This window comes from Rissa tridactyla, chromosome 15, assembly GCF_028500815.1.
Source record: "Rissa tridactyla isolate bRisTri1 chromosome 15, bRisTri1.patW.cur.20221130, whole genome shotgun sequence".
Classification (NCBI taxonomy): Eukaryota; Metazoa; Chordata; class Aves; order Charadriiformes; family Laridae; genus Rissa; species Rissa tridactyla.
In genome coordinates, this window is record NC_071480.1 from 8,748,033 (window position 1) to 8,762,377 (window position 14,345).

The 14,345-nt window shown below is 50.9% G+C and overlaps 1 protein-coding gene across 3 annotated transcripts in view; it reads left to right on the forward strand.

Annotated features, from left to right (window-relative positions):
• CACNA1G (calcium voltage-gated channel subunit alpha1 G) overlaps window positions 1–14,345 on the forward strand; it is a 153,967-nt gene that overhangs the window by 77,587 nt on the left and 62,035 nt on the right. For all 3 annotated transcript variants that reach the window (XM_054221875.1, XM_054221876.1, XM_054221877.1), the window contains exons 11-14: window positions 5,940–6,091; window positions 7,003–7,188; window positions 8,360–8,474; window positions 9,189–9,344. In XM_054221875.1, coding sequence (XP_054077850.1) covers window positions 5,940–6,091; window positions 7,003–7,188; window positions 8,360–8,474; window positions 9,189–9,344 — 609 coding nt within the window. The remainder of the gene's footprint in view (window positions 1–5,939; window positions 6,092–7,002; window positions 7,189–8,359; window positions 8,475–9,188; window positions 9,345–14,345) is intronic.

A 14,345-nucleotide genomic window follows, 5' to 3' on the forward strand; every position in this document is an offset into this window, starting at 1 on the left:
GCGGGGGGGAGTCATGGGGGTGCGATGAGGGCAGGGCATGGAGGAGGCTCGTTGGTTGTCTCAGGACGCAGCCATGAGTTATAAATGATGGGGAATCGGGCGTGGGAGGGGGTGAAAAAAGGGCACCTCATTTTGTTAATTAATAGCTGCTTCCGTTCATCAGAAGTTCTTGCGTTTTGCCCCAGGACTCATGGTCTGGCTCCTGTTTCAAGGCGGACCCGGTGCAAGTCTGCGCCCATGCAGAGGGTGGAGAGGATCTTAGCGGAGCGGTGTCAGGTTGAAAATCCCGTCTTTGTGTGACCCGTTTGATTTTTTTCTTATGTATATATATTAAAAATCTGCAAGTGATGAGTCAGTAAAATGTTGTTGGTGTTTCCTGTGAAATAGCTGAGGTCGGTATTTTCTTTCTGTGTTATTTTTCCTTAGTTGCCATGGTAATGATTTCAGAAGGTTTTATTCTGCAGCCGTTTGAATGGGTTAGAAGTTTTTCACGGTCTTCTGGATCCGCTCGTAGAAGCAGAGCCCTCGGGATCAGGAGGGATCTGTCTCCTGGCCGGTCACCCCATCCCTCCCTCTGTGCTGTGGCGAGACAGAGTGGTTTTTTCTATTTGCTTTTATTGTTAGCAAGATAGAGAGGAAAAAGACCCTGGGGTGCTTCTGCTCTTTTGTGCTGCCATCCCCAGGGGCAGGGGCTGGGCAAGGCCAGGCTTGGCCGCAGCCTGGGCAGGGGGGAAACGGGGATGGACGGATCCACGCCGGACATGCCCACGGCGCCGGGTGCAGGGTGATGGTGATGATGAAGGGCTTGTGCCATGCCTGTGCTTTATATGGGTCATGGCTGGAGGAAGGCAGGGGTAGAAGCCGTGTAAGCTCTCTGCACCATCTGCCAGGGCGGCTTGGTTGCATTTCATCACGAAGCAGGGCTTGTCTTTCAGGAATTGGGGAACACAGCCCCTTTGGCTTCCGCTTTTAATGATCCCGGCCCTTGTCCTCACCTTTCTCCCCACTCGTTGCCTGCAGCCTCGCTTGCTCAGCACTCACCTTGGAGCCCCGTGCATAGGAAGGAGTCGCCTGTGCCACCGTCTCCTGCCTAGCTGGAAGCACGGCACATCCCTTCTGCCACTGGAAATCTACTTGAGAGCTTCTACTCCGTTTTAAAACAGGAAAAAAAAACCCAAAAAAAACCCAAAACAAAGAAATGCATGACAGCCTATTCCTGAATGCTGAAAAAGGCCAAGGCACTGGTCCAGCTCTGAGATACCCCTCGAGGCGAGACTTGGTACCTGGAGACACCTGCCCTTTTCTCCTCCTGCCCGCCGCAGCCGTGCCCTGCTTGGTGCCAGGCATCCCGGGCAGGCTGCGGAGAGCATCCCCCCCATGGCCGCCACGGCGCGGTCCCTGCCAGGGCTGGCATCGGGGCGGGTGCCCGTGGCTCGTCGCCTTCCCGTGCCACGTGGCATTTGTGAGGGATGCTGCGCTGTCTGCTCCGATTTTTATGCGCTGCCAGAGCTTGTCAATGTGCCGTTTGGTACATCAACACATCGACACTACACAAACAGAGAGCTAACAGGGAATGATTTATCCAGGACATCACGTCTGTGTGTCCAGCGAGGCAAAGTGTCCTGGAAGCAAAATTCAGTATTTACCGAGGACTCATCGGAAGAGCTGGCGTTACGTGCCACAGCTGAATCGTGCTTGTATCTCGCTCTTTCTGGGTGTTGCTCTGCTCATTTAATCATAGGATGCTTTCCTTTTAATTAGTCACTGCTGGTACTGATGAGAGAATTAGCAGACTCTTCTCCTAATGGAGAAGCTGAGGCTGTGGCACGTGTGCTGTGATCGGGGTGGTGGGCAGGAGGCTTTGTGCTGCGAAGAAACCCCAGGGTCTGCACCTCGGGCTCTGCTTCCCCACAAAATGCCCTTTCCGGGGGGTTCCTGGAGGGATTTTGTTTTCCACATATATCATTTAGGCAAAGGAAGGATGCTGCCGTATTGTGGCCCTGCGGGGGGCACAGCTGCTTGATTTTGCTGGTTCTCTTCCTCCACGCCCGGCGAGGACCCGTGGCGCTGGTTGTGTGCCAGGAGCCAGTGGCTCTCCCAGGTACATCGTGTCTAGAGCTGGTCAATATTGTTTTGATTAGGCGGTTATTGTCAGAAAATGGCAGTTTATCAAACTTGAAGCTGTTCGTGGGAGGGGAGCAGTTTCAGTGAACCGGCTTTGGAAAAAAAAAAAAAAAGATTTATTGAAATACATTGTCTGAGATATTTGAAGTGTCCATTTGAATGGTTGGGGAACAAAAAGTTCCATGTTCTCCTTCAAGCTGACTTTTATTTATGTTTTTTAATTTTGGTTGATTTACGGTACAGAGCAAATGGATAAGGGAATAGGGAGAGAAATGGAGGGGGGAGCTTTCAAAATCGTGGGCACAAAGTGTTTCTAGTTTGCCAATTCTGAAGCTCTGCATTCCTGTTTGGGATGGGATGGCAATTTCAATTCCCACGGGAGAGAAAAGCCACTTTCCTGCTGTATTGTAATGATGTCTAAGAAAAGATGTCTCAGACGCGTTTGTGATTTCTCTAGAGCAGAAACATCTTATAAACCGTCTTTTTATGTACACGCATCTATGGCTGGGTGGAAATCCCGTGGCTGGCATTCTCAGAAGTGTATGGATCCCCACCGCCTGGCTGTGATCCCCCTGGGCGGGATCACCATCTCAGCCCACCTCTGTTTTTATAAATAATTCCCGGCGGTGCTCATGGCAGGGGTCCGGGTGGGCGCCCCGTGGACCGGCTGCGGCGATGTGTCCCTTGAAAGAGACGTGGAGCCGTTGGAGGGGGCTCATGAGCTTCCCTGGGGACCGTCCGAGGGGAGCGAGGGGCTCGGGGGAGAGTGCTCCGCCACCGGCTGCAAAAATCCTCCGAGTAATTCGCATTGTCCCATCTCAACTGTTTAGGGGTGTGTTGTTTCCCAGAGCAAAACAACAACTCGATTTCAGCTGGGTCCGGTTGCGGGTGCTTCCAGCAGATGCTCCTCTCGCCCTCAGAGCTCCAGGCTGCCCTGGAGACGCTCCTCTTCTCCTGACCGGGTGAAAGGGAAGCTTTCCCTTCCTCTTTCAACCCTTTTGGGCCATTAATCTTAGATTTTTGGATATTAATTCTCCCCTCTGGTTCAGGAGATCCTACCCTTCATTTTTGCTGTGGGTGCCCGATGTCTCAGATATTAAAAAACGTTTCCTGCGAGGGAAGTGGAAAAGTGTGTGTGGAGGAGGAGAGGAGTGGGGTGCAGGCGGCTTTTTTGGGATGAAGCAGGGGGAGACGGATGGATCCGGCAGTGCTGCGGGCGCTGAGCATCACATGCTGCATGGGCTGACCCACAGCCTTCCCGTGCCAGTGCCAAGGGGTGTCCTGGGTGGGATGGGAGAGATGTTTCATGGGCTGGGGGGGCCACAGCCCTTCCAGTGGGTGCTGGGGGTCCTGGGAAAGTTGCAGCATAAGTGCTGCTCCCCACATCACCCAGCTGTGCCCTGCCAGCGCCTCCCAATCCGGATTTATACATCCCAGTAATGTCTCCAACCAGGAGGTGCTCGCAAAGTGCAAAGTTTCATTAATGCACACTATTAACATGACATCCCCGCTGGGGCTGGTTGGGTTTTCCATGTCACCCCCTGTGGGGAAGGGATGCCACGGCTGCAGGAGATGCTGGGCGCCGCTCACGCATCGAGGGACTTCACCGGGTCGCGCCTGCGGGGCCGGTTGGATTTGGCAGCGCGGTCACAGAGGGGGAACAGAGGGTGGAAATCGGCCTCCGGGGCCCGGGTTAGTGGCGCTGATGGATGAGAAGGAAAGCTTCCAGGAACACGGTTTCTTTCCAGCAGCATCACTGCAGTAATGATAACAGCACAGCCTGCCTCGGCACTGGGGCACTCATGAATGAGTTGGCATTTTTTATTTTTTTTTTTTTTTTTGGTGACTAATGTAGACTTTTAGCTATTTGAAATTGTCCTGAGGTGCAGCTTGACATACAAGTTCTCGGCCTATTTATTACTCTGTGTCTGAGTGTTCCCATGGGTGTATGATGTCAAACCAGGCCTGCATTTAATATCAGGAGCTGGAGCATTTGTATTTTAGCTCTAGATCAGCGAGGAGGCGATTTAGGCTGTAAGTCCGGTGTGTTTGGCAAACTCTAGTCAAGGGATCTGTTCCTCGGAGGGTATGTTTGAGGTATAGGAAGTGTTCAACACCTTATTTTTTTTTTCTTTTAATTTTTTTTTATTACTTTTTCTTTTCCATGCTGCTGTTTCGCCTTTGCTATCTTGAGACCATTGCTTTGTCATCACAAGCTCCCACCAGTATCAGTGCAAGTCCCCAGGGATTACACTACCACGCTGAGATAACATCAGACCAATTTGGGTCCCCAGCTACCATCGCACTGGGTTGGAGAAACTTGAGCTGAAAGAGGTTGGCCAGCTGTGCCTGGAGACTTCAACCCTGAGAAAGAGTGGAATGTCCACATGGATTTATCTGTTTATTTGCCAGCGTATATCTGTGAAGCCTTGGGTTGCTGTAGTTTCTTGGGGCTCTGAAACACAGTCAGTCAAATGTTGACTCTGCCCCTGAGCCATCCCTTCTCCTGGCTCCCATGGTGTTAGGTTGGGGTTGGGTCACCTCATGTCAAACCCTACAGCTTGTGCTGGAGATTGTGCCATGGCGTGGCAGCTCCTGGTCTGTTGTAGGAAGTTTTTGGCCAGCCACGAAAGTGTTTCATGTAAGTGGTGGGAGCAGTCAACGGCACATATTGTACGTTAGCTTCTGCTCGTGGTGTAGCTGCCATGAACCTGCACATCTGGCCGTAACCCAGCACGGTGTTCAGGCATCTAAAGCTGCGGATGGTTATGCATGGGGATTTAGAAAAGTATCTGAGTTAAGTGCCAAACTATCCCTAAGATGAATCCAGCGCAGAGTGTGCGGAAGGTGTTTAGTGAACTGTGCCAGCCCACCGCCCCACGGGGCACCTTGGCGTTGCCGACACGACCCTGTGGCCATCTGCCAGCAGGACATCGGCTCCTGATTTTAGTGAAGCCTTTAAGTAGAACTGTGCAGTTGCGGCCGTGTGTTGGGGTTAAATGGGGAGAAGGGATCTGGTACTGCAGATTCTGCTCCTGTCTTTGCCACTGACTGATCCTAAACAGACTACGCCACCGGTTTTTGTCTTCTGCCATATGTTTTCCAATAATGCCTGCCCACCCACCGGGGAAAGCGCAGCGCTGGGTGTCTGCAGGCATTGTTGGGAACCCTCTGTGAAATATGCTAGAAAAACATGAAAGGTATTAATTTAGGTCTAAGATTATGGGAAGTCTGTTTGTTAAGCTTTTTTCATACCTCTATTTTTAGGTTGCTCATCTGGAATGCCAGGATCGGGCCCCTCCTCAGTAGCAGTATTTGGCGCTTCCTGATAATGAGGGGGGGGTTTTTTTGAGCCATTCCAGTTATAGCACCTCAAATCGCTGCATTTGAAAATGTTAGTTTAAATCTTTTGATGAGATACTAAACAAAAAGACAGGCCCTAAAAGGTTATTTATGTGAGAAACGGTGCGACTTTCCCTTCTACATAAGGAGAATTGGTTTGGAGGATGGGAAGGCATTAAGGCTCGGTACATGCCACTAAAACCTCCTGTGGTCGTGCTAAAGCTGTGATTAACGTGAAGACCATGTCTGGATTTACCTGCTCAATTTACAACGGGCGTATAAACCTTAAATACTCCGATAGTATTTTTCTTCTCACTCCTGGGCTTTTAGTGGGCTATTGCCATTTTCTTGCTCGACCATTAGCTTCGATATTCCTACGCTTGTGATATTGGGGCTTGTTGTATTTCCAGGTGTAATTTTGGATATGGAGCTGTGCTGCTGACCGTGTCCCTTTCCTCCTCTCCTTTCCCCAGCCAGAGGAGCTTACTAATGCCCTGGAGATCAGCAACATAGTCTTCACAAGCCTCTTTGCCCTGGAGATGCTGTTGAAAGTCCTCGTTTACGGTCCTTTTGGCTACATTAAGAATCCATACAACATCTTTGATGGGATCATCGTGGTGATTAGGTACAAACCTAGAGCTTGCTTTATGCGTGTTTCCCCTCATTTGGCTGTTTAATTAAACAGAAAATAATGGAGAGTGGGCATAAATACCTTCCTATGACACTTTATACTTCTCTGCTGTAAATTAATGCACTTAGGCACGATTGCTAATACGTATCTTGGGGTTATTTTATGCTCATTCTAGAGAGAGGCCCAAGCAGAAAGCTATCAGTCCCAATGTCCTGGGAAAGTCTAGGATCCAAATGGTACAACCCGTGCCCGATTAAGTAGCTGTCGGCTTTTTTGGCACGTGCAAAGGCTGTAATTGCCCCTGCAGCTGCAGCCACTGATTTGCAGGCGTGTTTTTGACACTCCGGTGGGGCTCTGCTCTTTGCAAGCCTGGATGGAGTCCAGCTCACCAGGGGCGTTGGCAGTGCATCTCTGCCTGCCTCCCATCCCTCTTCTCTCTGAATTTCATAGAATCACAGAATGGTTAGAGTTGGAAGGGACCTTAAAGATCGCCCAGTGCCACCCCCTGCCCTGGGCAGGGACACCTCCCACCAGCCCAGGTTGCTCTAAGCCCCGTCCAGCCTGGCCTTGAACCCCTCCAGGGATGGGGCAGCCACAGCTTCTCTGGGCGACCTGGGCCTCCCTCACAGGAAAGAATTTCTTCCTAATACCTAATTTACATTTACCCTCTTTCAGTTTAAAACCATTACCCCTCATCCTATCGTTCCACTCCCTGATAAAGAGTCCCTCCCAATCTTTCCTTTAGGCCCCTTTTAGGGACTGGAAGGGGGGCTATATAAGGTCTCCCTGGAGCTTTCTCTTCTCAAAGCTGAACAAAATATCACCCTCCCTTTGCTTCTTCTCTTCCATGCCTTTGCGTTAGGCTTTGTCTTCTCATCCTGCAATGACCTTTTTGTCTCCCTCAGCGTGTGGGAGATAGTGGGCCAGCAAGGTGGGGGTCTCTCGGTCCTGCGGACCTTTCGGCTCATGCGAGTTTTGAAGCTGGTCCGCTTCATGCCAGCCCTCCAGCGCCAGCTCGTAGTCCTCATGAAGACCATGGACAACGTGGCCACGTTCTGCATGTTGCTGATGCTCTTCATCTTCATCTTTAGGTGAGTGCTTCTGATTCCCAGTCCTGTGATTGCTCTTGGGTGTTTTGGTGGGATCCCGTGGTGAGGTGAGGGGATGTAAGAGTCCACACCAGAGCATGGCTGAGCTGAACAGTCCCAGAAGCAGCATCGTTGGCCAGTGCCGGTGGTGGCTTGCTGCCCTGACTAAATTCTCTTAACTCTGGCCAAATGAGACATCTGTCTTTGCAAGATGATTTACAAGGAAAATCTTTCAGCTGGATGATTCCTTGACATCACCCCAAGACAGCGGTTCCATTACTTACCGACTAGCAGAAAGCCTGGTGCTAAAAATATTGCCAAGGAAAGGGCGATGTTCCTAAAATAAAGTCAGCCAGGGTGGTGCTTGTGCTCTCTTGCATGGCCTCTTCTTCTGAGAAGTCAAAATGTTAAAAAAAGGCTTGGAGTAGCCCCGAACTTTTGGATTTTGGTCTACATCTTGAGACAGGTCTATCTCCTTGTAACAGCCAGCTCTGGTGTTCCAGCAATGCAGGCACTGGGGGGGTTGAAGGAAGCCTTCCATGGAATAATGGAAAGACTCTTCCATGGAATAATGTCCCTTCTCCCAGTGAGACGTTTCACTCCAAAACCACCATTTGCAGCCGTGGTGCTCAGCAGAGCTGTAAATAATTTGATTATTCAGGTTACTGGCCGAAAGCAGGGGAAAACAAATTATTCTTTTATTATCAATCTCAAATGAAAGGTATTCTGTTTTCTTGTCAAAATCGAAAAAGCTGTTTCAGGTCCCCTGACATGTCTCATTCAGGCATTTCACAGAAACCCTTTTTGTCTTCCTAATTCAATTTAAGCGTATTTTGCTGAAAATGTGTCATTGCAAAACAGAAAGTCAAAACATTTTGTTTAGAAAATGTTGAAACACAATGTTTTGACTTAAGAAAAACAAAGCAGAAGAAAAAGAAGGAGCAGACATACTTTTAGGTTGGAACTCTTTGACAGATTTGACCCAAATTCACAACTGGCTTGCGTGATCTCGAGGCGTATTTTTCAGTGAACAAATGATTCATCTTTTAAAAAAAAATTATAAAAAAATAAAAAGAGTGGCTCAGGTGAAATCGGGAGGCTGTCAGCCCTGCTGTATGATTACTGGTTTGTACTGTGGTCGTCTTGTTGAGCCCCTGCTTTCCCTCCCGTGCAGCATCCTGGGGATGCATCTCTTTGGCTGTAAGTTTGCTTCGGAGCGAGACGGCGACACGCTGCCCGACAGGAAGAACTTCGACTCCTTGCTCTGGGCCATCGTCACGGTTTTCCAGGTACAAAATGGAAAACGCCACAACTCGCGTGTGTTTTGGGGCTGCAAGGGCTGGGGTTGTTTTCCGAAGCATCTGACAGAGCTTAGTGAAGCTCCTTGCTGTGGAAGGGAGAGGACCCGAAACCACGAGTGAGGGGAGATAGGAGGTTTCAGACCATTTTCAAGAACAAAGGATAAAGCTAACGAGGAGGGGCTGCTGAGGCAGGAGGCTCTTGCATTTGCTGGGTGGGTGAAAGTAAGTGCAGATGGTGGAGATGGAAAGGAGGAGATTGGGACCATTTGCAGTGATATTTCAACAAAGAACAGAATCCGGTTGAAGGCCATAATTGATACGCGCAAATTTTTGTTCTGGCAGCTCTGACTTCTGTAACTGTGGGATCTATGAGGGACTTTTAGCTGTTCTGGCCGCCCAAAGGAGAAGTCCAGCCCACACGATGCTGCATTCCCTTACGGCTGAACGTGTCCCTCGGTGCGGGTGGGAGCGGGGCAGTTTGGGCAGGGTCCTTACAGGTAGCATGAGAGTCATGGTGGCTTTGGTCCTGTCTCTCCTCTGGCTCAGAAGATGGGTTGGGCCAGATTTATCCCCTGTGGTTATAGCTACGGTGGATACCCTAAAATTGGGGTGCTTGTCTGGCCCATCCGGAGCACAGATACGGGGGGACAACAGCACGCCATCCTCCAATATCTCCATTTTCCTGATACCCTTCCTCTGCAGATTTTGACCCAGGAAGACTGGAACAAGGTCCTTTACAATGGCATGGCATCAACCTCCTCCTGGGCTGCTCTCTACTTCATCGCGCTCATGACGTTTGGGAATTATGTTCTCTTTAACCTGCTGGTGGCCATCCTGGTAGAGGGTTTCCAGACGGAGGTAATGTCCTCATGCTCCTGCCTTTGCTTTCTTCTGAAGTTTCAGGGCCTCCAGATCCTGGAATTTGATTTCCGAGATGGACGGCAATACGTTTACAAGAGTGGTACATGAAAGAAAGTGGGGGAAAATATTAGGTCGTCTTTCTGGTTTGGTTTTTTTTAATTTCTTCTTAGCCACGGTGCGATTTAATACAGCGAGCCCTCTAAGCGAAGGGCTTAAATGAAAAGCATTGTTAGCATTAATGTAGGAGTTGGGAATTCGGCGGTGAGTCAGGCACTGCGGATGGGATCGCTGCTATGACAGTGTCTTTGAAACAGTTCTCGCCGTATTTGTCAGCCAGATTAAAAGCCCTTCCTGAAAATTTACACAGGCTGGTAAGAGATTAGTGACACGATTATCTTTTTTGATGGTATGTGTTCATGGAGCTCTTCCCGTCCCCAGCCCTGCAGTGCTCTGCCCATTTTAAAGTATGTGATTCCTGGTCTCTGCCAGCTGCTTCCTTGGGCTGGGAACCTCCATGAGACATCCCAGATTGCTGGAGGCTTTCATGGAAGGGCAGGGGGGCACTTTAGGTTTGAATTGAACCTTTTGTTTCATCCCTGCTGCCTTCCCAACTTGGAGCGAGTGAGCGTGTCACGTAGTCCCCAGAGGGGGGGACCTGCGATGCCCACCCGCCCTCTGCACAACTTGTCCCATTGCCCAAGAACATCAGTGAAAGGAGGGGACCTTTCCACCCTGCCCAGGGACTTGGAGAGATAAATACAAGCTAAAGCTGCTCACTGGCATCTGCTTGCATAGTCTGTGCTTTTACACGCTATCTCTGATTTTTAGAAGTGTCCTGGGGTGACTAAATATTATTTAAGATTCGTTGCTTGTGTTTCACAATATCCTACCTCCCCATGAATAGCTAAGCACAGAACTGTTTTATTATTATTATTTTTGGAGCGCAGTTTAGAGTTAAATTAATGGAGTCGTACCCGGAGATAGCAAGAAGAAATACCTTTTATTTCTTGTATCGTCTCTCTCCATGTTGGTGCTTTTCTTTTTTTTAATTGTTACTGTTGTAGCTGTTTCCGTCTGTAGATCCCCCTCCTACACACACTGCTCAGCCCCAGGGAAGGTCACTGCCAGGGTCTCCCGCATAGCACAAATGTTCCCTTGCCCGAGCGAGAAGAGGTAAAAAGCTCCTTGTCCGCTTGCGACGACGGCTTCGAAACCCACCCTTTGTCCACTCAGTCTGGCGCATTGACTCTCCGAAGGTCGCCGAGGTGGGAGATCACCTGCTGCGCCCGCTGCTTAGAGAAAAGGACGCAGCCCCCACAATGCAGCAGCCCCTTCTCCCCCCCTCCCGCTCCTCGAGGGAGGCTGACACCTCCAGTCCTTGGCTCAGCCCGGTTTTTCATGCTTAGAGCATCCCTGTGCTCGCCCGCCGGCATGCTCCCGCTCCCGCACGCCCTGGTTCCCTGGGCAGCCGTTTTCCCCCCCACTCGCTTTGCGGCCGGCTGGTATGGTGGCCTGACTCCCTCCCAATTCATACCCTGGCTTAACGCGCTGCAATTTTATTCCAGTAACCGTGTCCTTGGGGGTACGTCTTCCCCCGCGTCCAGGGGAACCGCCTGCAGCATCCCGTCGGATTTGCTTTCGGCTGGGTATTTGCAGCGGGGCTGCCCCATCGCCTGCGCCCGCGTCGGCTCTGCCGGGGCAGTGCCCGGCTGGTCCCAGCCAGCTCCAGGGATTCCCCGTGAGCTGCGAATGTGCTTTAAGTGTGAATCAGGGAATAACTTCTGATTCAGGAAAGCACGGAGACAGCCTGAAGCCAGCGATGCTCACGCCGGTATCGAGAGGCGAGTGCAGGGACCAGGATCCAGCGCAGCCTCCAAAGATCAAACCTTCTCTGGCCAATTCCTCCCAACCACGGCAATTCCAACGAACTCGCACCAGACTTCTCTAATTTGTGACCCTGATTACAGTGCGATTTTGTGTGTCAGGCTTTGATGATGGCATTTTAACAATAATCTTCTTTCCACGTCCTTGTTATTCTGATTTCTCCGTGCTCCTCCAGTAAACTGCAGTGGGATCAAGAGATCCCTGGGCTCAACCCAAGTTTTTCTGCAGCGGCCGGGGAGCAAACGTCTGCTGGAGGTCGGGAGCCAGGTCTGGCCTTGCCGGTTTATGTTTATTCAGCTTTGCAAACAGATCTCGTTCAGGTTTTTGCTAGCCAGCACACACAGGATCCTCTCCTAAGCAGAATTAATAGAGAGATCATCTCTCGCTGTAACCAAACCCCAGTGTCCCCATCCTGCCATTGCACTTGACCCTTCTTCTGAGTTGGGTTGGGGTTCTTTTTTCTTTTTTTTTTTTTTTTTTTTTTTTTTTCCCCCATTCTCCTTCAGATTTCTGGGCTGAAACACAATCCCAGGGCTGCTGCCTTTATCTCCCTGGTCCTTGAGTGCCTTTCCTCAATCTGCAAGCACCTCGTTAATTTTAGTGCATGGCTTTGCAGCCCCAGTTGCTAGGCAGCAGATGTATATAAGCAGTTGAGAAACAAAAAGGACCTGTTCCAAACTTTAAATACGGAGCAATATATTTTGCAGGGTTGAGGGTGTTGGGTTTTTGGGTTTTTTTTTCCCCACTCCTTTCTTTTTTTTTGGTAACCCGCTTGTCTCTTGCAAGAGACGCACGCAGGACTTTGTGCAACGTGGTTATTTTTGACTGTACGCTCTCCGATTTAAGTGGAGCCTGGCGTTGGTGCGGGGAAGGTGAGAGGGGACTCCGTTTGATCGAGCTGCTAATTTGAAATTGCTGCCTGACCTCGCGGAGCCCTGCCCTGGGGACTTCTCTCTGAAGCAAGCAATGACTCCTCTTTGTCAGGCATAAAGCTCCTCTCCCGAGGGAATTCCTGATAATATTATCTCCAAAGCATATTCTTCCATTGGTAATCCCCCCGGTTTCGTGGCTCCTTGTCCCTGGCTGTCCTCCCTTGTGGGTTTGTTCCATCCCCTCCTTTGTGCCCCCCTCCCTCCCTGGCACCCCAGGACCCTCCTCCGGCACCTCCATCCTTTCCCCTGCAGGAGGACATTCCTGCTCTCTGGGTGTAGCATCCTCGGAGAAATACGGGCTTTGACTTCTGTGCTTCAACCAGAGCGAATGGTCCCTTCTCCCACAGTAGGGCTTTTGGATGGTGTTTTTCTTGCATCCCTTACCTTTTGCATTCCTGTTGGTTTCATTGGGATTTTCCTTGTGAAGGAAAAGTGTTTCCATGTTGTTCTCTTTCAATGACTTTTCCATGTCTCTCTCCGTTTACAACCAAAGACTTTAAATTAAGTGTCCATTACATGGCTAGCAAGACACTGTTGGCCCATCCAGATCCCAAAGCCGATCAGTCTTTCTTAAACTCTTCATCCCAGCCTGGAGTGGGATGAGTTTTGCATCCCGTGTAGTAACTGGAGGAAAGATCAGTTGCCCTGTAGGGCAAGAAATGAAGATGGTGGGACAACCTGTGCCCTCCTGCAGCAGGGTGTAACCTCCCGCGGGATGGGACCAGGCACGGCCACGCTGCCAAAACGTGCCAAGGAGCGTTGGAAGAGCCACCCCTGAGGAAGGGGAAAGTCAGCGAGGTCCGAAAGGGCGTGTGCATGCCAAATGGGTAGGGAAAGACTGACTTCTGGTGCTGTGAAGAGGTGCTGGGGCCACTGGTGTGGCAAAGCCCCCCAGGATGGGGCTGTGCCCCCCTGCCGCGTTTGGGCACCCCACTGGTTTCACTGGGCATCCCCACTGACGGGGGCGAGGAGGGACCAACTCGCGGCAGGTTCCGGTGGCTTTCCTTAAATTCGACATTTCACCTGGCTGTAAGAGGGCTGATATTGTGTTAATCAAACACTCGTTAAAAGCTTCCATTGCTGCCTAATGAAGGCGTAATAAATAAAGATCCTATTATGCAGCTGCAAAAAAAAATAAAAAATAATAATCATATTTTCAGTAATTAGCTGGTGTTTCATTAGCGCAATTATCACTTAGGAGCTGAAGCAAGCTCCGTTTGAAACACTTAATTTAAAGGTAAGGCTGGTCCCTTCGAAGGGCATCGCTCCATCTGAGATCTTCCACCCCCTCCCTGTGCCGAGCGGAGTCGGTGCCACAGCCCGGGTCTCCACGGCGGCCGCACGCTGCCCTTCTCCCCTCCTCTCTCCTTCCCTGCCTTTTCTCCTGTGTTTGGTTTTGTTTTTTTCTTTTTTTTTTTGTTCCCCATTCAGTCCTGCTGTTGAAACTGTGAAAATTGAACCCCTCCTTCCCCTTCCTCCCCTCCCCCCGACTTCCCTCCCCCCGTTTCTCCTTCAGGAGATCTCCAAGCGAGAAGATGCGAGTGGGCAGTTAAGCTGTATTCAGCTGCCTGTCGACTCGTCGGGGGTACGTACACAGCACGTCCCACCGCCCGCCGTGGTTGTCTCTCTCGTGGTGCCTGGTCACACACTGTGGTGCTGTTCTCATTGTAGTAGCTGTCGTTCTTTTGGGGGTTTGTTTGGGTGTTTGGGGGTTTGTTTCTTTTTTTTTCTTTTTTTTTCCTTTCTTTTTTGTCGTCCTCATTGTCGAGTCAGCCTTGATTTTAAGTCCCTTCCTTCTCTGGGGCAGCCAGGTAAATTAAGGTGGGTGCTTCAGGGCGGCTGATGTGGCTCCAGCCCCCGGCTCTCGCCGACCCCTTTCTGGACGCCTGCCCCAGGGAGGGCTCCCCACGGGGCTGTCGCAGCTCCTCCGCAGCGCGGTCACATCCCGGGACATCCCTAGGGATGCGAACAGTGATGGTGACTGCTGGGCACGCCTGCCAAGTGCTGCCTCCCTCACGCAAGCGGAGGAGGGTGCCCGGGAGCGAAGGGACCTGGAATCAAGCCTGTTTGTGGACACGTGTGGGGGGAGCCCCGTGCTCAGCAGGACGGTGGCAGCTGCGCTGTGGCGTGTCCCAGAAAGGCTGGCCGGGATGCTGGGATCTCCGGCGAGATGCCGCGTTGC